The 26,453-nt window shown below is 40.4% G+C and overlaps 1 protein-coding gene across 6 annotated transcripts in view; it reads right to left on the bottom strand.

The window, feature by feature from the left end:
* fcho2 (FCH and mu domain containing endocytic adaptor 2) overlaps positions 1 to 25,724 on the bottom strand; it is a 159,867-nt gene extending 134,143 nt beyond the window's left edge. For all 6 annotated transcript variants that reach the window (XM_052019149.1, XM_052019148.1, XM_052019147.1 and 3 more), the window contains exons 1-2: positions 25,430 to 25,724; positions 2,171 to 2,262 (exon numbers count right to left, since the gene is read on the bottom strand). In XM_052019149.1, the coding sequence (XP_051875109.1) occupies positions 2,171 to 2,262; positions 25,430 to 25,456 (119 nt within the window). In that variant the 5' untranslated portion in view covers positions 25,457 to 25,724. The remainder of the gene's footprint in view (positions 1 to 2,170; positions 2,263 to 25,429) is intronic.
* Between the last annotated feature and the right edge of the window lie 729 nt (positions 25,725 to 26,453).

Consider the following 26,453-nt stretch of genomic DNA (forward strand, 5'->3'; position numbering starts at 1 on the left):
CTAAACAAGGTGAGAAATGCCTTAAGAGGATAAGACAAAGAGGGTTTGGAATATGGCATATATATTCATTTACAGGATTTGAACATGGTGTTAAGATCAGCATTTACTGCCATTCCCACTGGCCCTCAAATGGAGAGGTGTGCTAGACCATTTTAGAAGACAATTAAGAATGACAGATTTCCTTCCCTAAAGGAGATTATTAAATCAGATGTACTTTCACTGTCACCACACAAACATTTTATTCCAGATTTATTTAACTAAATTTAAATTAGCTAACTGCAATGGTAGCATTTGAATTCTCTTTTCTGGATTGTAAATTACCCGGCTCCAGATTACAAGTCCAGTAATGTAACCTTTGTGCTATCATACCCATATGATGAACTCATTTCTTGATACAATAATCCACATAATGAACTGTCCTCATTTTTGGCCTCATCAACATCATTATCTTGTTTTACTGCCTGATGATTATTAGATTAGCATCCAGAGGTACGAGTTTAAATCCCACCACTGCTACTGGGGAATTTAAATTTAAATAATTAAATAAATCTGGAATTAAAAATCAGTAATAGTGACCATGAAACCACTGGATTGTTGTAAAACACTCCTGGTGTGCTCACATCTTTCAGGGAAGAAAATCTGGGATCCTTACCCAATGTGGCTTTTATACGACTCCAAACCCACCAATATGATTGATAATAAATTGTTGCCTCAGTTCAATTGGAGATGGATGATAAATTCTAGCACTGTCAGAGAGATTCAAGTTCTGTAAGCAAATAAATAAAATTAATTTGATAGGTAAATCTGAAGATGCAAATGGCATAAGGGGTACAACACACTGCTGGAAATAGGATTTTGCAGCACTTGGTTCATTCAAATAGATTTTCATATCCTGTGGTCTGCAGAAGAGTGATGAAGTCTTGTAGACTGAGAAGAATGCCAAAGATTGGAATTCTTTCTCCCTCAAATTGTTTACTTCTTCATTGTTTAACTGAATTTGCAATTGATTAAGCTATTTCTGTATTTTTTCGACTATTGATTCTTTTGCGGGGTAAAAAAGGAAAATACTGTTATTGTCTTCAAATATGGTTGCTTCTTAAAAAATGTGCCTGTGCATTTTGCAACCTGTCCAAAAGAAATTAAGACGCTTACATGGGAAAGGGCAATGACTACGTACAACTTTCAGAGATTTCACATAATGGCAGACATCATCTCACACTTAAGGACCTTAACATAAAGCTGCAAAGAGAGAGAAATACAACATCCTTATAAGAGGTACTATTCCTTAAGCACAAATTTGCATTGTTTGCGTGAGAACTTTGTTGGCTTATCTCCCATCAGAGAATCAATTGAAAGTGAGATACACATTGAGAAGCTAACAAATAGTAACATTGAAAAGGCAAGCAGCCTTTGCAGGACACTTTCAGAAAGTCAGAATGGAAAAGAGTACTTTATCATTAACATGAAATCATAGAGCCATACAGCATGGAAACAGACCCTTCAGTCGAACTTGGTGCTTGCCACCCAAGATTCCCATTTAAGCTAGTCCCATTTGCGTGCACATGGCCCATATCCCTCTAAATCTTTCCTATCCATGTACCTGTCCAAGTTCCTTTTAAATACTGTTAATGTACCTGCCTCAACCACTTCCTCTGGCAGCTTATATAATGCCATCAAAATAAGTATACATAATATGTATAAACTCCCCTATCTGCTGTGTTATTAGCATTCTCAAAAAATTCAACTCAGTTTTCAACTTGCCTTTCACAAATCCATGCTAGCTCAGCTCATATCTGCCCAACTGCTCAATTACTCTCTATCCCAAATAATACATTCTAATATCTTTCTCACAACTGGAGTAGGTACTTTACAGAAAATATGGATTTAAACCACACAATTGATACTGATGCTATACTTTTGCAACTCACAAGACAGTAAATATTATTGAAGGTCTCATTTCCAACAATGCAAAAAACGAATCGCCTGTATTTTCATTTCCTTTCAATATTTATTTATTGAGGGTGCAATGCTGCTTTATATTTTTTTCAGAAGATAAAATAACTATTCAATCTAAAATTTAAATTTTTAGATCTTAGATTTGAACTTTATATAGGTCGGAAAACTGCCACTCTTCAACAGATTAGTACTGTCCTGAAAAGAAATGAAATACCTCTCTCTAATGAAATCTGCCAAATCCTTTGTTGATATTTGACCATGTTTCATATTATGGTAAAGAACATCAAATCCATTGTTCTTCTCCCCCTGAAAATGACAAAAAAATATTTTAATATTTGAACATACATTTGTGCACATTCATTTAAAACAATAATAATATAAAATTATAAGTTTCAGAAATGAAAACAATCCAGAGGAAAGTATAGATGTTTTAAATAACATTTTCAAATACCGTAACCTACATTCAAGCTATTTCAGTACTAATATATTTCCAAACAAGAAAGTCTCAAACCTGTATAGAGACTCATGTAAGAACACAAACTTGCTAGAACTCCCCAGATTTCACACTGGGGAATCTGCTCATAGAACCTGCATCAAGTAGACCTGAACCCATTTACTTGACTGGACTGCTGCAAGGAAGGAAACAGCAATTTACATTTTCAAATATTTATATTTTGTTGCAATTGCTGTCATGTAATAATTAATGAAAAGCTTCCTAACAGCAAGCTGGGTTGTTGGGGGAAGTGAGCGAGTGAGGGTGGGGTGGTTGGAGACTGAGACGGAGAAGGAGACTGAGAGGAAGAGAGAGCAAAAGTCAAGAAAGAGGAGAGAAGGATGAGTGGGAGGGAGGACAAGGATGAGCTAGAGAGAGGTTGATATGAACGCGTGGGTAAGCTATGGGGAAAACATGAGGATGAGAGAGCACCAGGGCCTGTTCTGATGGAAGCAAACAATTACATAGCACTGCTTGAAAAAGAGTCATTAAGTTCTTTCACAGAATCTTTGCCAATATACGACATGTTAAGCAGAACAAGTGAAAACTGAAAATACTGGAAACATTCAGCAGGTCAGGCATCATCTGTGGAAAGAGAAACAGAATTAATGTTTCACGGTTAAAGACCTTTCATCAGAACTGGGAAAAAAAGAAAGACAAATTAAGCCTGTTATTCTTTCCACCGATGCTGCCTGATCTGATGAGTGTTTCCAGCATTTTCTGTTCTGTTCTTCAAATTATTTTACTGTGAGTACTAGGGAAACCTATAACAAAGCCAATATCTATAAACTCCTTGATATAACATACAGTCAAGTTGGAGGACATGCTATTATCTGTCTTGGTCATCTTCATGATGCTACCTTTGTTTCCTCCCTGTCCTCTTCCATATCCCTAGCATTCCTACCCTGTTGACAGATTTCCTGCCCCAAGATGAAGAGACTCACATTGACCATATCTAACCACCTGGCCTGAAATTAGTATCTCACCATCAAGAAACTATTAAAATTGTCTTTCCCCAATCCAAAATTGATGACTTAACACTAAAAAAAATTAAGGTATGTTAATGGCACAATTTAGTGCACTAGCAGAAAAAGCCAATAATGAAGTAAATTGACAACACAGCTTAAAATTGGATGCAAGGTTTAAGAGTCCATAAAGATTAATCACTCCAATTGTTATAATTAAGGACAGCCAACAGCAAAATGTAAAAGGCAAGCCATATCTTCTACTTCAGTACTCCTAGATTTATTGCTGTACACCTTAGCCTCTGCCACAGATATTCCACTTCGCATCCTGGCACCTGCTCCACCTTGTAAGTTTCCATAGGAAGCTGCATTATCACAATTCCCCAGGCATTGCTTTAGTCCATTATTATTTTTCTTTTTTAATCTTGTGTGTTATGTTCAGAGGTTAGACATACCATAAGACAAAATAGCAGCAGTAGCGGCCTATTTGGCCCTCATGCCTGCATTGCTGTTCAATAAGCTCATGTCTGGTCTTTTACCTCAGCACGGCTTTCCTGCACTGACCCCCCATCCCCTGCTTTCCTTAACATCTACAAATGAACTTCATTCAAACACCAAGCCTCCACAGCCCTTTTGGGTAGAGAATTCCGAAGATTTACTACCATCTAGGTGAAGAAATTTCTTCTCCTCTTTAGCACAAACTCTTATTTTTGAGAGTATGACTCCTGGTTCTAGGCATGCCAGCCAGGGAAAACATCAACTCTACATCTGCCCTGTCAAATCCCTTAGGAATTTTTTTTATACTTTGAATGAGATCACTTCTCGTTCTTCTAAACTGAAAAGCATTGGCCCAGTCTGCTTAATCATTCCTCTGGAAATCAATCTGGTGAATTTTCATAGTACTCTCTCCATTACCAACATGTCCTTCCTTAGCTAGGGACACCACACCTGTACATAATATTCCTGTTGCCATCTCACCAGCAGTCCATATAATTCATGCAATATGTCTCTATTCTTGTAACCAAATCTTCTTGCAATAAACGCCTACATACCAATTGCTTTCCTAATTGCTTGTTGAATCTGCATGTTAAATTTCAGTGATTGGTCTGCAAAGATACCAGATTTTCTCAAACACCTTTCAACTTCTCACCACTTAAAAAAATACTATGCCATTTTACCTTCTCTACCAAGATGGATAACCTTACATTTTTTCATGTGAACTTCTCTATCCTTATCCATTCATTTAGCCTGTGTCTACCCCCTGAAGCCTCCCTTCATCTTTCTCATATTCCACACTGTCACCTAGCTTTGTAACATCAAAAAGAGTATTACATTTGATCCCCTCAGCCAATTCTTTAACACAAGATTGTGAAACACTCTGGCTCCACTATCCTTGTGGCACCCCACTGGTCACACAACCTCCCAACATGAAAAATGATTCATCGATTTTCTCTGTTAACTAATCCTCAATCTATTGCACCACCTCCCTCCCCCCATACTGTCAATGAATTGGATGAGGGGATCAAGTGTAATATATCCAAGTTTTATGATCTAACTTAATAATATCCTGTTTAGCACCTTGAAGACCTTCTGAAAGTCCAAGTACACCCCATCAACCGGTTCACCTTTATCTAGTCTGCCAGTTACAACCTGAAAAGATTCCAGACTTGTTAAATATGATTTGTTTTTCATAAATTCATGCTGGCTCTTCACAATACAAATGTGCTTTTATCACTTCCTTAGTAACAGATTACAGCAATTCCCTACTATTCTTGTCAGGCTAATCAATCTACAGTTCTCTGTTTTCTCTTTCTTTCCTTTCTTAAATAATGGCATTATTATTTGCTAGCTTCCATCTGTGGGAACAGCTCTAGAATCGATGGAATTTTGGAAAATGACACTCAGTGCTATCTCCATAGCTACCTACTTCAAGATCCCAAGATGCAGGTCATCAGGTCCTGGGGATTTATCAACTTTTAGTCCCAATAATTTCTCTAAAATGCAGAAAAGTATTTTACTTGTAAAGCTGGTGCAAAGAGTATAATTCCAATTGTTGTAGAACCAAACTGAGAAAAGACTGAATAAATATGAGCTGTGTATGAAATAGTACATGTACATTCTTTCCATTTAAAAAATACTATACAAGCCTAAAGACATTCTTCATCTGTATTGATCTTATGTCTGTGTACATGACCTGCTATACTAGCTAATTCTAACTAGTAGCCATTTGTTCACCAGATTTGTCCACTTCTTATAATCATGGACTCATTTTTTGGCTAAGGTTCTTTGGCACGGTTGATTTGGGGGAAATAGTTTAAATTATGCCATTTGTTTATTGGATTTTCTCCAGTTATAAACATTTCATTAAATGCAATTGAAAATGTAACATATTTTGATATGCTTACTTCAAATGTGAAATAAAGCACCAAGACTTACAATTATCGATTTTGACCGTTCATGCTTTAGTTACATCAGCAGCGAACATCTTTGTGGCACTTTAAAAATTTCTCAAAACTTCAACATTGATAAAGCCACTCATATTCTTCTTGGGCATTCCCTCAGGGTCAAGGATGTTATGCGTTGACTTCAGTTCTGAGGTGGTTAGTTCTTCACCACCATCCAGGGACCTATACAGTCCTTTCAAGTAATGCAGAAATTTACATGCACATTCTCCAACCTTGTTTATTGCATTGGTGTTTGCGACTGGCGAGACCAAGTGCAAACTGGGTGACTGCTTTGCTGGGCACTTGCAGTCTGTTTGCAATTGCCATCCTGAGCTCCTAGTTGCAAGCCAGTTCAACTTCCCTCCTCAACTTGTCTGTCCTTGGCCTCTTCCACTGCCAGAGTGAAGCCAAACACTACAGATACAGCACCTCATGTCCCACCTGGGTAGTCTACAACTCAATGGCATGAACATTGAATTCTCCAATTTCAGGTCACACTCATCCCCTCCATTCCTTTCTCTCTTCTCCTGATCCACCCAGGTTCACTCGCACCGTCCCTTCTTCCCAAATCTCCCCCACCCCGCTCCCAGTCCAGTTACCCAGTTTCTTTCCCCTCCCCCTAATGGTCTTCCCATCACGGACACACTCCACTCCCTCAGTCCCTTATCCCTTTCCCCACTGTCCTCCTTTTGCCTAGCATCCTTCCCTTTTCTGGTTCCACTCACCACCTTCCTTTCATGTCAGATTCATAATCTGTAGCCCTTTGTTGTCTCCACTATCACCTCTCAGCCTCTGTCTCCAACCTTCTCTCCATAACCTGGCTCTATCTACCCATCAACCCCTCCTCACCTGGATCCAACTATCACTTGCCAGCTCCTGCCTCTATACTAGCTATCTCCCCTCTACACTCTCAATCCTGATGTAGGATCTTGATCAGAAATGTTGACTATCTGTGTTCCACCACAGATGCTGCCTGACCCCCTGAATTCCTCCAGCAGTTTGTTTTTTTTTGCTTTTGAAGGATTTCCTATTTTCTCCTGTAATCTCTTGCTACAACGAGTGCCTTTTCAGAAGTCTGGTGTCAGACATATGAATGGTTTGGTCCATCCATCAGAGCTGGCTGAATATAATCAAAGCACTGACATCAGTTCACTTATTCTGCCAGTTTATTTTACAGATGTACAGTTGATGCAGCCTTTAAACTGCTTTGAGGTGCCTGCTATAGGTAGTTTATGTCACCAATGCATATAGGTGACTGCTGTCCAGACCATGAGCTTTGCCCCAGGTTTGAGGTCATGACCTTCAAACACATTTCCTCAGATGACCAAAAGCTGTTCTGGTGAAATGGAGGAAATCACAATTCATTCATTGGCTCCCAGGATATGGGAAATGGTCCTTTTTTTCCCTAATGTCTTACCATATCTTTTTTGTCAGTAGGTAGTGAAATACATGAAGGACAGTTGGTAGAGGAGCTTTATTCTCTTGTCTGTGTCAGTGAACAAGTCGACAATGACTTAAAGCTCAGCCTCCAAATGTTGGAATGTCCTTGGTGCTCGACTTAAAGTGAGGTAGGTTGAACAGTCTCACATTCTCTGCAGTTCCTCTCATTTGACTGCAAAAGGTTCATGTAAATCATAAGTTGCAATGAATAGCGGTTATTCAATGGCGGTTAATAGAGAGAAATTCTCTGGGAGGAGCAAGATCATATCCATTGTCCTGATACGGGGTCTCAACCCAAAACATCGACTTGCACCTTTTCCCTCCATAGATGCTGCTTGACCCGCTGAGTTCTTCCAGCATTCTGTTTTTTGTTGTGACTTCTAATGGATGGAATCCATACTGATTTGGGGAGCAGCTCTTCAGCCACCAGGAGGTGGTGGTTCAGGTGATGACATTCCCTGTGGCAGACACCGCTGTCATTACTGCAATCCGATTTGTCTCCTTTGATGAAGATGGTCATGATTATAATGTTTTTGAGGCATCCTGGCATGTCTTCCTCTTCCTTAATGTGGGAGATGAAGCTCTGAATGTGTCTGAAATTCTTCTCCATTAAGTTTCAGTTGACATATATACAGTAAAACTCCAATATTCCACTATCTGACCATTCAGAAATCTCAGTGGTTTGGCATCTGTTTTTCCTATCCATTCCTGGTGCCTTAGTTCCCGAACACCCCATCCACTTGCTGAGGCCCATGGTTCCTGCACTCCCCATCCATTCTCATCCAGTTCCCTTATTCCCCATCTGCTCTCAAGGGCACCACTTCCTGTGCTCCCTTTAAACTCACATGCTTCTGTTAGCTGCACTCCCTTGAAAATTACCTGGTTCTATTTACCATACTCCCTTTAGACTTATCAGGGCCTTCCTTCTCAAGCTACCGCTAAATTTTTCGGGTTCACTGGAACATTACTGTATAACATCATAAGAAAACAAATTAAAAATGTGTTGGTGTTTTAATCACATCTGATGGTCCAGAAAATCAGCTAATCCAGCACTACCAAAATCCCAAGCATGCTGGATTAACAAAGTTTTACTGTATTGCTTGTCTCTGGGTGCTCTGGGAAAGTGATTACTGGCCCTCTTGCAGTCACTACAAAGATGCTCCCTCAGTGATGGTAGAAAGGAAATTTCAGGACCTAGTCCAAAAACAGTGGTATCATTCTCAACTCCTAATCAGATGGCTGCAGGTTCAGGTGTTACTCAAGCAACTAAAGCTCACAATTCAGGCTGATGTTTCAGAGCAAATAACACCTCAGATTCTTCCAGGAAATAAAATTCAAATGTAGTACAGGTTAATTTTTATGGTATTCGGTTGGCATGCCTGGAAGAAGCACAGGTTTGGGACCAAGGATCACAAAATGTTCCATTCTGTGGGAGTTTTTTGCCTTATGTGTGGGTCAGCCATAGACCAAATGAGCAAGTTAACTACTATATATGTAATGTCACTATCATTAAGATCAGATATCTTTATTAGTCACATGTACATCGAAACACAGAGTGAAATATGTCTTTTTGCGTAGAGCGTTCTGGGGGCAGCCCGCAAATGTCACCACACTTCTGGCGCCAACATAACATGCCCACAACTTCCTAACCTGTACATCTTTGGAATGTGGGAGGAAATCAGAGCACCCGGAGGAAACCCACACAGACACGGGGAGAACATACAAACTCCTTACAGAAAGCAGCCGGAATTGAACCCGTGTCGCTGGCGCTGTAATAGCATTATGCAACCGCTACACTACCGTTCATGGCCATACATCATGTGACTAACATAGACACAAAAAGAGAACTTGATGGACCTTTTTTCATCTAGTTATTTTAATATTCCTGTCACAGATATCATTAATTTCATGACTGGTAAACCAGGGCTGTCTCAGGCAGACATGAAAGGTTCTATAACATCACTTCAGAGAAGAGTAGGGAAGTATCCTGCCCAAAATTTATCCTGAATCAATATCACTAAAACAGATCAGCTGATGATTAATGTCATTGCTATTTGTGTCTTAACTGACTGTTGTATGACTACAATTCAAATGTACTTCACTGGCTGTAAAGTGCATTAGGACCTCACAAAATCAAGATTAGTTCTATGTAAATTACCGTTCAGTCTTTTCTTCCTTATCAGTGTGGTGTAAGACTTGATCATGATCTTGCCTGCTGCTTTTCTTAGCGGAACAATTCTGATGACAATCAAAGTAAATTGGCAAGTCGCTGTAATACATCCTTTAAGTATTACATTTCTCAGACATAGCAAGCTGGTTAGTGGAGTAGATATTACAATTCTCTCCCAGGCCAACATCGAGGATGTAATTACAGTCAGTCAGTTCTGATGGGCAGGCCACATGTTCAAAAACCCCAACTTCCAAAACAGATACCTTTTCCAATTTCTGTCACGGCAAGACATTATCAGGTAAACAGAGGAAATAATTCAAGAATTTTCTCAAACCCTTCTTTAAAAAGTGTAACATGCCCACTGACATGGCAATCCCTGGACCATAACCATTCAAAGTGGAGAAGGAACATTCAGAATGGCATTAAGAACCTTGACTACATTCATCAGGAACACCCAGAAACCTGGCATAAATGGCAGAAGGAGCAGACCTTCTCCCAAACTATCCACCTTCCTGGCCCATCAAGCAACTCCCCTCTCAGCTGTGGCAGTCTGCGAGTCCCACATTGCCTTCATCAGCCACCTCATAAATGGAGTGGAAGCAAGTCATCTTTGATCCTGGGGTCTGCCTTAGGAGGAGGCGATTATAGTCCAGTGCAGAAGCACCAATCAAACACACTGTTGTGTCCTCAGTAATGATGGGGCAGCTATAAACATCCAGGCAAGCAATTAGCAGTCAATCATGCATTAGATTTGCAGGTGGTGGCGAATTCCTGTATTAACTCTTCTATCTTATGCCCCATTTTTGTAATTATATCACTGACATGTTTAAGCTTCTTATTAATGCTAGACTTACAGGATGTTGAGAGAGGGAGACTTAGGAATCATGGTGATTTTGAACATCAAAGCAAGTGCCCGGCATTTTTTTGGCAATGATTATTATCAAGGACTTAAGTAGCCCAGGAATGACTCTGGCTCACAGATTCGAACAAGTCAGTCGAAATGTTACAGCTTTTCAAGGAAACTTCAGGAATATCCTTGAATATTATTTGCTATTCAGTGGCCTATATCTAATTGTTTTCTAGGACTCGATGTTAAAAGTGAAACTTTTGTACATCAGACTGAAGAAGCAAACATCCAAATCTTTTTGGTATTTAGTTATCTTATACATTATGTACTCACAAAACAAGGGGTACACATGGTTGTCATTTAGTATATTTACTCTGGCAGTATGGTATAGGAAAAGGCACATTTCAATCCAAATGTTTTACTGGTACTTGAAGTTAATATAATGCAAGAGTCCAAGTATTTAATATTGTTCTAATCATGATCATCATTTTTTCAAACTTTTTTTTTTGAGTGCTTTCATTATTGGAGGAGTTGTAGGATCTTCAAGAAGCTATCCAATCTTGATCTTTTGTTAGAAGATCATTGAAGAAGCAACTAAGATTGGTTCAGGATCAATCAAAACAGTTTTAAATGATAAGAGTAGTGCAAAAAAATCTATACTTATTGGTGTGATTTGCCATCTAGTGTCCATTAAATATTCATAATGACTACCTTACCTATGTTTGTCTCTATTAATACAAATTGAAACAACAGAAATGCAAGTGATGACATAAAATAGCAAAGATAAAACTTCTTTTTCAATTTGATTTACAAATATTTGCATTCAACTGTGAGTAGATAAAATGATGTAACAAAGAGAGGCTATGGCAAATCTCTTCTATATAGGGCTAAAGAGAAAGAGCAAGGGAATAGAACTGATTAGTTTATTCCAGAAAGTTGTCTTGGACTCTCTGGGTCAAATGGCCTCCTTCACTGCTGCAATGATCCTATGATTATCCAGCATGCTTTTCTGCCCTACACTCTTTGTCAGAATAAATGAATGCAATTTCTATCTGTTACCAGATTATTATACTGATTTTAGTTAGATCACTAGCACTAAAGGAGCAACTGCAAGACTGGGCACTACTTACACTGCTGAGTTTACCCAGTTCAAAGGAAATCTGAGTGGCAAGAGTCCTGAACAGCACAAATACAAGTTGGAGAAAGTCAAGATGAAGGCCATTTTGGACTGTAATGACCACATATTTAGATAGGGTGCTTAAGATCAGTATAAAACAGTACAAGAAACAAATAATCCATGAGAACAGGAAACCTGATAAAGATTGCAAGTGAGCAAGAGTGGACCAGCTGAATGGAGCAACAAAATTATTTTGATATAACAGAAAATGGTTCAATGCTAAGACCAAGTCACATATAGTATCAGCCTCTGCCACCACCCTCAGCAGTGCGTTTCAGGCACCCACCACTCTGTGTAAAAAAAAAATCTACCTCTGACATCCCCCCTAAACTTTCCTCCTCTGACCTTAAACTGGTATCCTCAGGTATTGGCTATTACTGCCCTGGGGAAAAGGTGCTGGCTGTCCACTTTATCTATGCCCTATCCAAGTAACAGAAGTTTAACATATCATGAAGATTAAAAATACGTGCACCCTGAAAAACTATCATTTGGCCAAAATTAAAGAAAGAAGTACTTCCTGCATCTCTGAACTTTGAAGATGAAGGTTACGTAGTTCAATCCTTGTAATGATATTGCTCCTATCCTGATGTCAGGCAGGGTGCTGACTAGATGTAAAAGTGTAATGATATCCATGTTAGCAATGATGTATGATTTGAATGAAACTTGAAAGGTACTTCAATGATATCGCTACTCCTTTCTTTATCAATTTCTAAAGAAAAAAGTTTTCAGTTTGTGTCAGAAATAACCAGTTGTGATGCAAGGTCATCAACCTGTAACATTAATATAGTTTTTCTATCTCCACTGATGCAACCTCAGCTGCAGGTTATTTCCACCATTCTCTTTCCTTTCAGATTTCCTGAATTTGCTGTATTCTGCATCTCATAGTCCCAGTACTATTATTTTCTCTCCTCTACTCTCATTCACTTCTCTATCTACACCACCTCCAGATGGATCAACTTTGATTAATGATCTTTCACCCTCTCTCAGACAGTACCAATAGCATTTATATCATCTGGGTTCTACTGGCTTCCACCCATTACAGACATTCTCTTTATTCTCGACAACCCTCCACTTCTCTGCAACTTAAAACATGCTGTTTTCTCAGTTTTCCCAGTTCCACTGACAAGTTGTCAACCTGAAGCATTAACTCTGTTTCTCTCACTGTATATGCTGCCTGATCTGCTAAGTATGTCAGCAATTAAAATAAAAATAGAAATGCTGGAAAGAGTCAGTAGATCATACAACATTTATAGAAAGAAAAACAGAGTTAGGATGACTAGTAAGGCATTTGATAAGGTTCCTCATGGTAGGCTTCTTCAGAAGGTCAGAGGCCGAGGGATCCAAGGAAGCTTGGCTGTGTGGATTAGGAATTGGCTTGCATGTAGAAAGCAGAGGGTTGTGGTGGAAGGAGTGCCCTCGGATTGGAAGGCAGTGACTAGTGGTGTCCCGCAGGGATCGGTTCTGGGACCTCTACTTTTTGTGATATTTATAGATGACTTAGATGAGGGGGTGGAGGGCTGGGTTAGTAAGTTTGCGGACGACACTAAGATAGGCAGTGTTGTGGATAGTGTGGAGGGCTGTCGGAGCTTACAGAGGAATATTGATAGGATGCAGAGCTGGGCTGAAAAGTGGCAGATGGAGTTCAATCCGGACAAGTGTGAAGTGGTACACTTTGGAAGGACAAACTCCAGGGCAGAGTACAGGGTAAACGGCAAGGTACTTGGCAGTGTGGAGGAGCAGAGGGATCTGGGGGTTCATATTCACAGTTCATTGAAAGTTGCCTCACAGGTGGAAAGAGCAGTTAAGAAGGCCAATGGGATGTTGGCTTTCATAAGTCGCGGGATTGAGTTTAAGAGCCGCGAGGTTATGATGCAGCTTTACAAAACTCTAGTTAGGCCACATTTAGAGTACTGTGTTCAGTTCTGGTCGCCTCATTATAGGAAGGATGTGGAGGCATTGGAGAGGGTGCAGAGGAGATTTACCAGGATGCTGCCTGGATTGGAGGGTATTGAATATGAGGAGAGCCTCAAGGTGCTAGGGCTTTATTCACTGGAAAGGAGGAGGATGAGAGGAGACATGATAGAGGTATATAAAATATTGAGAGGAATAGATAGAGTAGACAGTCAGGTTATGGGTGGGAGGTTCAGGGGAGATGTCAGAGGGAGGTTTTTCACCCAAAGAGTGGTTGGTGCATGGAATGCACTGCCTGGGGTGGTGGTGGAGGCAGATACATTGAACAGGTTCAAGAGCTTGTTGGATAGGCATATGGAGGAACGTGAGATAGAGGGATATGCGGGAGGAAGGGGTTAGGTAGTGTGAGGGTGGTCTGATGGACGGCACGACACGGTGGGCCGAAAGGCCTGTTTTGTGCTGTATGGTTCTATGGTTAACATTTCAGGTTGAAAACCCTTTCTCAGAATTGGGAAAGAGGAAAATCAAGTTAATCTAAAGCTACAGTGAGGATAGGTGAGGGATGGATAGGTTGGAGGGAATATCTCTGATAAGTTTGACGTCAGGGTTGCCTTGGAAAAAACTGTTGAAGTTACCTGGTTGTTAGGTTATTGATGATAGTTGGAGGGAGAACACAAATGGCAGGACAAAAGCAGTGAATCTAGGGTAGTTAAAGAAACAAAACACAAAGGGATGTAAAAGCTGTGTCAGGTCATGCATCTGGAGAAAGAAAAACTGAACCAATAATACAGATGGCTTAGCATACCTGCATTTGCTAGTTCTGATACAGACAAAGAAAGTGAGTTACATGAAGTTGTTGAATTTGATATTAAGTACAGAAGGCTGCAACGTGCCTAGATGGAAGATCTGATGCTGTTCCTCAAGATTACATTGGTTCTTGTTATAACAATGCAGTAGGCTGCAGACAGACAGGTCAGAGTGGAAGTGGGATGGAGAATTGGAGTGGCAGGCAACAGGAAGCTGAGGGTTGCCCCTGCAAATTGAAGGCGTCTGTTCCAATGCAGATAAGACAGTATTGTGAGTACTGAATGCAATAGACCAGATTAGAAGAAGTGCAAGCGAATCTCTGCTTTACTTGGAAGCACTTTTGGTCCCTGGATAGTGGGAGGGGGAAGAAGAGAAAGGGCATGTGTTACATATCCTGTGGTTGCATGGGAAAATGCTGTGAGAAGGAGAGTAGGTAATGGATAAGGAAGAGCCACAGAGTCACAAAGGGAACAGTCACCAGAATGCTGGAAAGGGGAGAAGGGAAAGATGTGTCTGATGATGGAATCTCATTGCAAATGATGACCTGTTGAATAAGAAGGCTGGTTGGGTGGAAAATGAGGATCATGGGATCTTCATCTTTGCTCTGCTTGCAAGGAGAGGAGCAAATAGCAGAGCTATGGGAAAGAGGTGGCTAATGGCTCTGTCAACTGTAGTAGAGGGGAAGCTATCATTCTGGAAGTGAGTAGACATTTCAGAGGTACTTGTCATTGGAACAGATATGACTGGGCTGGAGGAATTGGGAGAAGAGAATGGAATTCTTACTGGAAGCAGGGTGGATGGAGGTATAGTCAAGATATCTGTGAGAGTTATTGGGCTTGCAAGGGATTTTTATAGGTAACCTATGCCCTGCACTGGGGAAAGAGATGCAGAAAAGGAAGGGAAGAGTCAGGGATAATAGCAGCAAAAATAATGAAATTTCTGAGTTCTGTATGAGTATAGGAAGTAACACCAATACAATCAATGATGTAGCAGAAAAAGAGTAAGCTTGAGGCAAAGACTGTTCTACATATCCCATAAAAAGGCTCGGGCCCATGCAAATTCCTACGGAAACACCTTTGATCTGGAGCAAGTGAGTTGTATCGAGTGTGAAAAGGAGTTCAGCCAGGTGAAAGAGTGCACTGGTTAAGCCTCTGTTCAAGGAAGAAGTGGGAGGCCCTTGGACTATCCTGGTGTGCGATGGAAGTGTAAAGAGATTTCTTGTCAATGGTAACGATGAACAAGTTGAGACCAGGGAAATGGAAACTGTCAAAGTGGCAGAGAGCATCAGATATGTCACAGATATAATTAGATGTATCATGATGGAAATCAAAGTTTCTAATTAGCTATAATAAGAGCAGTTTACTGTGTCAGGAGGAACCTGAACCTAGGAAGAAAGTACAGAGTCAAGGAAGGAAGAAATAAATTGTGGGCAAGAGAAAGCTGAAACAATGCTTCATTTTCATTTCTAGCAATTTCAGTTTTCATTTAAGATTTCCAGCACTGGAATTTTTTTGTTTTTCAATTTTTTTTTGTTTTGTAAAACATCATTGTAATGCTTATACATTTCTTCTTGAAACCCAGTTTAGAGAATGCCAAACCTCTGAATAGTCTCCAAGACATTCTAATAGGGGCCAGGCAGGCATTGGGTTTGCTCTTAAGGAATATTCTTTTTGAATGCCTGCTTTCATAATTTTAGTTAAAGGAAACTGCAACATGCCAAAAAAAATTGTCCATTGGCACAACCCATTAAATTGTTATTGCTATCTATACTGAGAGTGTGGAACTGCTGACGCAGCAAACTTCTCTTATTATAGCTAATTAGAAGCTTTGATTTCCATCATGATACAAACAGGATGTGCTGAACAAAAGTTTCTATTGTGTGTCCCTCTTTCCCAGGAACATTAAATTGTTTAAAGTTTGCTTCTATCTCAGATCATTAAAAAAATAGAAGTGACAGAGGACAAGAAAGGAAAAAAAATTGAATAGACCCAGCTAAAAAAATGTATAAACTTAGTGCTTATATAATGTGAAAACATTTTTTAATACGTCAACAATAAATCAGACGTGCATTGTTCATGCCCCAGAATTAGAAGTTACAAAAACTTAGGGTGCCATTATATTGATTCTAAAGTAAAATTATATTTTTATAACCACCTGCAATTTGAATACTTGACACTAGTTACGTCACAGCTAAATTTAAAGTTAACTGTCTGAGTACTGCAGCCAGGCCACTGTAGTTGATGACTGTACTTGCAATTTTATGACTAAGAATAGTTCTACATGTGGCTCTTGCTAACTGTACGAATTGAATACAATTGCTGACACCACTATTAATGCAGTGGTTGGAATGTTCCCTTCATTTGTCAGTATTCAGCTTGCAGCTTGGTTTCTTATAAAAGAACTGTTAATTTGAAGCTCAAACACAAGTTTTCCTTCGCATATGCAGAATTAACTTCGCAGAAGTTAAGTTCTGGTTTATGCAACTTATTATCTGCTGCCCATATGACAAAAATGATAAAACAGTAGGCTGCCATTCAGCCTATCAAGATGGCCATGGCAGACAAAGCTCCCAGTTGCAAGCCATTTTAATTCCCCTTCCCATTCTCATACCGCCTGTCTGTCCTTGGCCTCCTCTACTGCCAGGGTGAGGCTAAGCACAAACTACAGGAACAGTACCTCATATTCTGCCTGAACAGTCTACAACCTGACAGCATGAACACTGAATTCTCCAATTTCAAGTAACCTGCTCCCTCTCTGTCCCTTCTCTCTCTCCTCCTGATCTATCCAGTTCCTTCTACACCCACATCACCCCGGCCCTCTATCATTTTGTTTCTTTCCCCTCCTCCACCCACTCCATCTGCCCATCATCTAAACGCTCCTACCCCTACTGCTCCCACCTGCCCACCCCATTTCCCTTATTTGCTTCCATTCTCCATCTTCCTTTCCTATCAGACTTCATTATCTGCAGCCCTTTGCTGCCTCCATCCATCACTTCCCAGCCTCTATCACTATTTCCATTCTTCCCTCCTCCATCTGTCTATCACCCTTCCTCATCTGGATCCACCTATTGCTTTCCAGGTCTTGGTCCTCCCCTTCCCTACTCCTCTTTATACTGGCTATTTCCTCCCATCTTTCAGTCCAGATGAAGGGTCTCAACCTGAAACATTGACCGTCCAATTTACCTCCACAGATCTTGCCTGACCTGCTGAGTTCCTCCAACAGTTTGTTTTTTTTTGAACTCTAGATTCCAGTATCTGCAGTCTCATTGAAGCTTACCAGATTCTATTTCCCGTTCCTTTTAAACTCACTGAGTTTACCAGAAAATTATTGTTGATCATGTTAAAAAAGTGAAATAAAAGTGCTGGGGTATTAAAGGAGCAACATCCAATGATCCAGAAAATCTGCTAGTCCAGCACCAATAAAATCCCAAGGATGCCAGACTTTTGGAGTTTTACTGAACTTAAGGATTTAATAAAGCCTCGGCGATACAAGTGACTGCAGATGCTGGAACCTGGAGCAAAAAATAAACTGCTAGATGAACTCAACTGGGTCAAGCAGCATCTATGGAGGCAAAGGCATGGTTGATATTTCAGGTGGAGACCCTGCATCACAATTGAGAGTGTAGGGGGAAGAGAGTCAGTACATAGAAGGGAGAGGGAGGGGTGAGGCAGAGGCTGGTAGACAATAGGTGGAACCATTTGGGGGTAAATGATGAACATATGAAGCCAGGTGGGGAGAGGGGAAGGTAGAGACAGAGGTTGGTAAGTAATAGGTGGAACCAGATAGGGGAAGGACAAAAGGATGATGGGCAGATGGAACCAGGTGGATAAGAATGATGAACCAAGGAAGAAGACAGTAGGAGATAGGTATGTGGGTGATGGACGGAGGGAACCAGGTGGGAGTGATGAGTCTAGGTATCGGGGTGGGGAGGGGGAGTTTTGGGGAATGAAAAAGTTTAACAAAGGGAGAGAAAACCTGGGTGGACTGGTGGAAATTCAACTTCCCTCCCCATATTGACCCGTCTGTCCTCGTCCTTCTCCACTGCCACATTGACACCAAATGTTCCAAGATCTACAAACTGTCCTGCTAGAACAACTGTTGCAGCCTGTTATCTCACAGAATTTATTTCTTCTTATCTCTAGCCTTTATTTTCATCTACTGTCCAATCTCTTCCCATCTACATCTGTGATTCTTCCAAAGCGCTTTAAAGGAATTCTGTTTCCTGATCCAGATTCATTTTTACCAAGGATACCTCATGTCCATTCCATATCAAATGGCCTGACGGTTGTCTGCTCTTGGTGAGCAAAGGTTCAAGCAGTCTCCATCCACCATCTTCCTCTATCAAACTAAATGTGTTCTCATTTCCTTCACTTGATTTTATTTATTCATTACTGGATGTGGACATTGCCAGCAAGGCTGACAATAAAATGTGTCACTCTGGGTCCTTGCCTTTTTTATGTTGTACTTTCATTGCTCCAGTCCTACTCAGGCCCTTTTCTCACTTCTTTTTCCTCATATAATGTACTCATCCCGAACCTTTCATCCACTTTGCTGCCACTGACACACTTTCTTCTTTCATAATATTTCCTTTCTCCCCCACCCCCATGTGCACACTTCTGGGGAAATCTTACGTCCAATATCTATTATAAGCCGAATGACTTCCTTACCTACCAAGACTTCATCTATTCTCTATCAAGATTCTATTCCATTTCCCAAGTATCTATTATGACAATGGCAAGTTCCACCTCATTGCTCCTAACCTTTATTCCATTGCCCTTCCTCTGTTGTTGACAGAATCTGAATCAGGTTTATTATAACGTACACATAATAGTGAAATTTGTTGTTTTGTGGCAGCAGTACAGTGCAAAACATAGACATAAAAATTACTATAAGTTACAAAAATAAATAGTGCAAAAGAGGAACAACGAGGTAGTGTTCATGGACTGTTCAGAAATCTGATGGCGGAGGGGAAGAAACTGTTCCTGAAATGTTGAGTGTGGGTCTTCAGGCTCCTGTACCTCCTCCCTGATGTAGTAACGTGAAGAGGGCATGTCCCGTGTGGTGGACAGGACCCTTGAATGTGTCCATTCCCTTCATTGCAATTCTGCTCTCTCTCAAATCTCTCCTTCTCATATCCACAAAGCTGGCCTTTAAATGACCCACATATGTCAGCTGTAGACTTACCCAATAACAGCCTCTCCCAATCCACTCTGCCCAGTTCCTGTCTAATACTGTTATAATAAGCCTTTCCCCAATTTAGTACTTTTCCTCCCAAAGTCCAGTCTTAACTATCTAAAAACCTGTGGAGTTAAGATCGCTATTCCCAAAATGCTCTCCCACTGAAATTCCCATTGGCTGGCCAGGCTCACTTCCCAATGCAAGGTCTAATATGACCCCTTCCCCTGGTTGAATCATCTACATACTTTGTCAAGGAACCCCCTGAATCGACCAAACAAATTCTGTCCCATCTAAACCTCTGGCACTAAGGAAGTCCCAGCCAATAATGGGGAAATTAAAATCATCCACTACAACTGCCCTTTTGCTTTTGTATCTTTCCATAATCTGTCTACATATCTATTCTTCTATCTCCCACTGGCTATTAGGAGGCCTATGGTATAACCTCAGCATATTGATTGCACCTTTCTTATTTCTGAAGTCTACCCAGTTTGCCTCACTAGATGAGCCCTCCAGGATGTCCTTTCTAAGTGCTGCCATGACATTCTCTCTGATCAGTGGTGCAGCTCCCACACCTCTTTTAGATCCCTGTGGACAACATCTGAAACATTTAAACACTGGAATGTTGAGCTTCCAGTCCTTCCCTTCTCTCAATCAAGTCTCTGTATTGGTTACGACATCATAGTTCCATGTACTAATCCAGGCTCTAAGTTCATCTGCCTTACACATTATACTCCTTGCATTGAAATAAGTACTCTTCAGCCCATCAGTGTTCATTGAGCTGGCCCTGCCTGTCCTTCCTTCCAGACTTACTTGACCTAACCTCTACCTTCCCTTCAATCCCTCCACTTTCTGACCTACTGTTCTGGTTCCCATCAGTGTTCATTGAGCTGGCCCTGCCTGTCCTTCCTTCCAGACTTACTTGACCTAACCTCTACCTTCCCTTCAATCCCTCCACTTTCTGACCTACTGTTCTGGTTCCCACCGTCCTGCCATGCTACTTTAAACCCTCCCAAATAGTACTGGCAAATCTTCCTACAGGGATACTGGTGCCCCTCCAGTTTTAGGTGCAACTTAGGTCCTTCTTGTACAGGTCCAAACCTGCCCTGGAAGAGAGCCCATGAATCCATGTACCTGAAACTCACCTCCCTACACCAGCTCTTTAGCCATACATTCAACTGTATTATCTTCCTATTTCTTATCTCCTTAGCATGTGGCACAAGGAATAATCCAGAGGTGTTCCACAAGGATCAGTGCTGGAACCTCTGTTCTTTGTGAGATATAAATAAATGATTTGGATGAAAATGTAGGTGGGCTGATTAGTAAGTCTGCAAACGGCACAAAAATTGATGTAGTTGTGGATAGTGAGGAAGGTTGTCAAAGGGCACAGCAGGATATAGACCTGTTGGCAATATGGGCAGAGAAATGGCAGATGGAGTTTAATCTGGACAAATATGAGGTGTTGCACTTTGGGAGATCAAATGTTAGAGGAAAGTGTACAGTAAGTTGCAGGACCCTTAGGAGCATTAATGTACAGAGGAATATTGGGGTGCAAGTCCTTAGCTCCTTGAAAATGGCAACATGAGATAGGGTCATAAATAAGGCATATGGCATACTTACTTGCATCCATCAGTCAGGATGTTGAGTACAAAAGTCACAAAGTCATGTTGCAGCTGTGTAAAACTTTGGTTAGGCCACACTTGGGGTATTGTGTACAGTTCTGGTCGCCACATTACAGGAATGATGTGGAGGCTTTGGAGAGGGTGCCAGGGAGATTCACCAGGATGTTACCTGGATTAGAAATTATCAGCTATAAGGAAAAGTTGGACAAACTTGGATTGTTTTCTCTGGAGTATCAGAGGCTGAGGGGTGACCTGATAGAAGTGTATAAAATTATGAGATGCACAGAGAGGGTAAATAAAATCTTTTCACAGGAAAGAAATGTCAAATACTAGGGGGTATAGATTTAAGGCAAGGGGGGAAAGTTTAAAGGAGATTTACAAGGCAAGTTTTTTTTGACATACAAAGTAATAGGTGCCTGGAATGCGCTGCCAGGGGAAGTGGTGGAAGCAGATCTGACAGTAATATGAGGAGGCACATGAACAGGTAGGTAATGGAGGGATATAGACCAATTGCAGAGAGATGTATAGTTTAAATTAACATCATGGTCAGCAGACTTTGTTGGCTAAAGGGCCTGTTTCTATACTCTACTGTTCTATGTACAACATCTTTTAACTTCTTATGTCAGACCTGAATTGTTAACAGTTTCTCTCCCCAATGATAATGCAAGACCTGTTGGAAAAAAATCAATCTTTCCTGTTTTTGTTTTGGATTTCCAGCATTCATTTTTTAATGCCTTGATGTCATGAGCAGTCACTCTCACCTCATGTGTGTAATTAAGCTCTTCGGTTCACATTTGAACCAATGCTGTGACAAGGATGGGAGTGGCGGTGGTCCCAATGAAACTCAAACTGGCCACTGGTGAGAAACTATACCTTTGACAACATCTTCCATCAGATTCACCTGTGACTGAGAGTAGATTGAGTCACAGTAATCAAATGGATTGGATTTTTCTTGTTCCTGAGATAATAATATACCTGGGCAATTTTCCACATTGTTGGGTAGATGCCAATGTTCTAACTGCATTATTATAGCTTAGTTACAGGTGTGCAGCTGGTTCTGGAATCTGGATCTTCAGTACAATAGCCAAGATATTTACTGGTCCCATTGCTGTTGCTATATCCAGTCTTAGCCATTTCTTGCTGTCAGACAGTGTGAACCACATTGGCTGAAGATTGGTTTCTGTGATAGTGTGAATCTCAAGAAGCAGCTCTGGCTGAACATAGCTGTAAAACTTCAACCTTGTCTTTAGCATTCACATAACACGTAATGTAATATGCTTGAGGGATTTGGACCTAAAATTCCTAAAGTTCTAACAAACAGAGCTTTTTTTCTGACTTAGATCTGAACTCATTATGGACTAATTGATAGACTGTGTGCCATTATTTTTATACTCATGTTACAATGAAGATGGAAGTAAGTAACCAAATGATTCTTTTAAAAAAATACTCAGCAATTCCTATGATCTTGCATAAAAATGTTACTGATTTCGCAAACATACAAAACCATGATTAGTTACACTTAATTATGATTAATGATTGGTTACCTTATTACTTGCATGTCACTGTCACATTTCAGAGACAATTAGCAGCCAATATTATTACACCCAGGCAGCCATCACATGGCACAAAATTGCACAAAAACACATGGTAAAAGTTGAACTCCACAGCATTTTAACATAGATATCAGAAAACTGAAATGTATAACTATATTAAAACACCTTGTCAATATAAATTCAGAAGGGCAACACCACTGCACCTGTGACCAAGCATGACTTGTTCAAATTTATTCCAGGCATGAACACAACTGATATCCATCATAGAAGTAAATCTGCCTTTCATGCATGATTTAAAGTATTTCAACGTAAAAGGAATTTTTCACAGTCTTAAACACCAATCTTTTGGATAGGAATTTGCAGGTAAGGTTTCAGAGAGATTGTTACTCTAAGGGGCAATAGCTTACAGTTAATAAGTAATCAAAACCTTAACTATCTCTCCTACCCTTAACCTTGGATGAATAAAGCAAATGCTGGCCCACTTATTTTGAATTATCAAGGTCCAATAACCTTCACTTTTTTGCCCCAACATCACTCACTGAAAACCATCAAAAAACAGTGAGCAACAGCAATAAACTATTTATCGGTAAACTTGACTCCATAGCTAGTTTGGCAGTATCATTCAACAGTATAATACATATTTAGTCTGTAATATTACTTAAAATTACACCACTGTAAACTGTTGATTTCTGATTTCAAAAGCTTTGCTTGAATTAAGGTCAAATAAAATATTACTATCAATTTTAGATAATTGAGGATGGAGGGAAAATGAAGTATTTAGTCACACTAAACAAGTCTTGCCCTGTTTCACATCCAAAATTTGTAGTGAAAACCATCCATGGATAATGGCTATGAATAAAGATTTATATAAAATGGCTTTACTTAGTCTGAATCCAACACCCACTAGGCATTCAGTTATTTTATAAAACTTAGTACATTTTGACACTTAATATCAACCTCAATCAGAAGGGCAAGACAGCAGATGATGCAAGAAATAGAAATTCCATTGCTGCCTTGGATAATCTTACAGTTGTGACTGAAGCACACAATTGGGTGTATGGTTAAAAGCTTAGGTGGTCATTCAATTAAATCATGGATGATGCGCACTTCAACCCTATTTACCCACTTCAGGTATCAATGAATGTGGATCTAAGAAAAAAATTAATAAATCTGATTCTCCGTAGCTCAAATCGTCCAATTATCACAGCTTTTTCCAACCATGAATTCTGAATGTAGGAAGAATAAACCTAAAGCCATTAGGCCAGCATCACCTTTCAATAAGTTCATGGCTTACCTTCTACCTCCACTTTCTCATCTGATCCCCACAGCACTCAATTCATTTAGAGTCAAAAAACTCTAGCGTTCCCAACCTTGAATATACTCAACAATCAGGCATTTACAGCCCTTTGGGAAGAAAGTTGCTAAGGATTCAACATTTTCTGAGTTAAGAAATTTCATTGCTTCTCATGCCAAAATTGGCAGTCCCAACTCTTGACATTACTTTTCCTAGTCCTAGATCTCAAGCAAGAGCAAACAGACTCTCACACCTCTTAAAATTTTTATATGGTACATTGAAAACTCTTTTCATCCTGCTACTGAATTCAACACTTCTTCAATGCAAAGGCAGAAATCAGAATACAGAAATGGATAAAAACAACTGCCTTTCAAAGGACCTAAACTGACATCCATTACACATTTACACTAATTCAAGTTCCAGAAGACATTTTCAGCTGAAAATGTCATAAGTAAACTATCAATTATATTTTAATTTGTACAAGGAAAATGCCACTTCATAGAACTGAAATTTAGTTTTGGTTCTAAATTGAGATAAATGTAAATTTGTTTCTTCCTTAGGAAACTTTCTACATCATGTTTAGTGTCTTATCGTGAAACATAGGTTATCCGGGTTCAATTTCATCAAATACTTGATCACCATTTACAAAACCATCAACATTATTACATTATCTGATCTGAGGCAACAGTCCTGATTAAGGTATGATGAAGGGTCTTCGACGTGAAACTCTTTCCACAAATGCTGTCTGACCTACTAATCGTTTCCAACACTTCATAATTTACGGTAACATGTTTCTCTTTTAGTGTCTCTAGATTTAAGGCAACAGTGGGTGCGGCTGAAAAGGTAAACATTTTGACTAACAAAAATTTCACTCATGTTGATTCCGGCAGGATAGGCATCTGGTCTCCTAGCACATTATCAATTTATGGCAGCAATACAGAAGTACTGTACCCTACTCTCATGAAATTTGTCTGTAAATGGGAAACACCCAATATTCATTGGAACAATCCACAACCAACCAGTTTAACATACTCAAACACCACTGTATTTAACAATTTAAAATAATAGGAGACTTATTGCCAAAGGTTAATGTTAAATAAAGTTTAGGAAAAGAGGTTACTTGTTTAATTTTTAATGTCAATTTCTTTATCCATAAAAGATTTTAAATCGCCTGCCTGTGGTTCTCAACCACTCGCCACACTAACTTATTTACGGAAGAAGAGACTCGTGACCGACGTCAAAATTGGCCAATCAGAAACATAAACATGCAATTCCTGGCGGGGCTACACCAATCACCGTGCGGGGCGTGGCATTCCCCGCCCCTCCTATAATATACAGGTTTGGTTGCACTGAAAGCTCTGGGCTCAGCGGCGAAGGAAGGCCCGATCCGGCGCGCTCGCGTAAAGCTAGATCCCAGCACAAGTACAGAGCCCGGCTTACTCACATCCTGACCCGAGCCGGCAGCGGCCGCCAGCCCCATTCTCATATAAGCGAGCACCTCAAGACAACTTAAAACAGTCCGACGAGATTATTCATTCGCTGCGAACAAAAAGGGACAAGAATCAACGAACGTACCCAGAAATTATCCACGAACTGCGACATCTTGGAGCCGTCGTCGTTGCTGCCGCTCCTCTGATGGTGAACAACTGCCCACCCCAGCCGCGCTCGTTATTTGAGACAGATGGAACGGGAAAGGAAGGAATAATGGGGGGGAAAGGGGAGGGTTATCGTTTTAATTTTTTGACAAAATGAATCGTTTCAGGGGTTTGGATTTTTTTTAACATTTAAAAAAAATACAGCCAGCACAAACTCTGCGGCGCTGCCACTCTCCGGCCGGCCCGCCCGAGTGCAGCCTGTCACCACAGCGCGAGCGCGCGCGCGCGACTCCCGGGCCAGCCGAGGAGCTGAGCGACATGGTCTGCACCCAGGGGCTCGGCGGACTAGCCGGCTGGAGCAAGTAGTCCAAGCGTCGCTCTGCTAAAGATGTTTCAAATAAAACCAAAACTGTCATGTTAATAAATTGTGAGAACGGGCACCCACATAAACAACGCAGTTGTCGCCAATCCCAAAATAATACACATTTCCACCATCTGCATTTTAATTTTTTTCATTATAACCTATCTGTGGTCATAGATGCAACCCTCCTGCAATGGATATTAAAATCCCTGGGAAGTACAGAATCTGGCGGCCAACAATCGCTCCCCAGAAATCTTTGATATGGGTTTCCTCTTGATTTGAGGCTCTTCCGACTGCTGTTTTCTTATTAATTCGTGGTACCTGCTGTTCCAATTGTTTATTCATTAGTACCCTACAATTTTGAGTTTCATAATACATCAGAGTATTAAGTTATTAGTTTGATATGCCAGTTTTTCTATTAATTTATTATGGATTACACCTCATACTGTCTACAACACAATGAATTTTGAACATTGAATTTTCCAATATCAGGCAACCCTTGCCTCCTGTGTTCCCACTCGCCTGATCTACCTCCAGTCCTCTCATTTTTGTTCCCTTTCCCGTACCACCCATCCTCCAGTCTCCCATTTCCAATTTTCATCCCCCTTCCCTTTCTGGTTCTATTTACCTATCACCCACATGT

Source organism: Pristis pectinata, chromosome 7 (assembly GCF_009764475.1).
Source record: "Pristis pectinata isolate sPriPec2 chromosome 7, sPriPec2.1.pri, whole genome shotgun sequence".
NCBI classification, from domain to species: Eukaryota; Metazoa; Chordata; class Chondrichthyes; order Rhinopristiformes; family Pristidae; genus Pristis; species Pristis pectinata.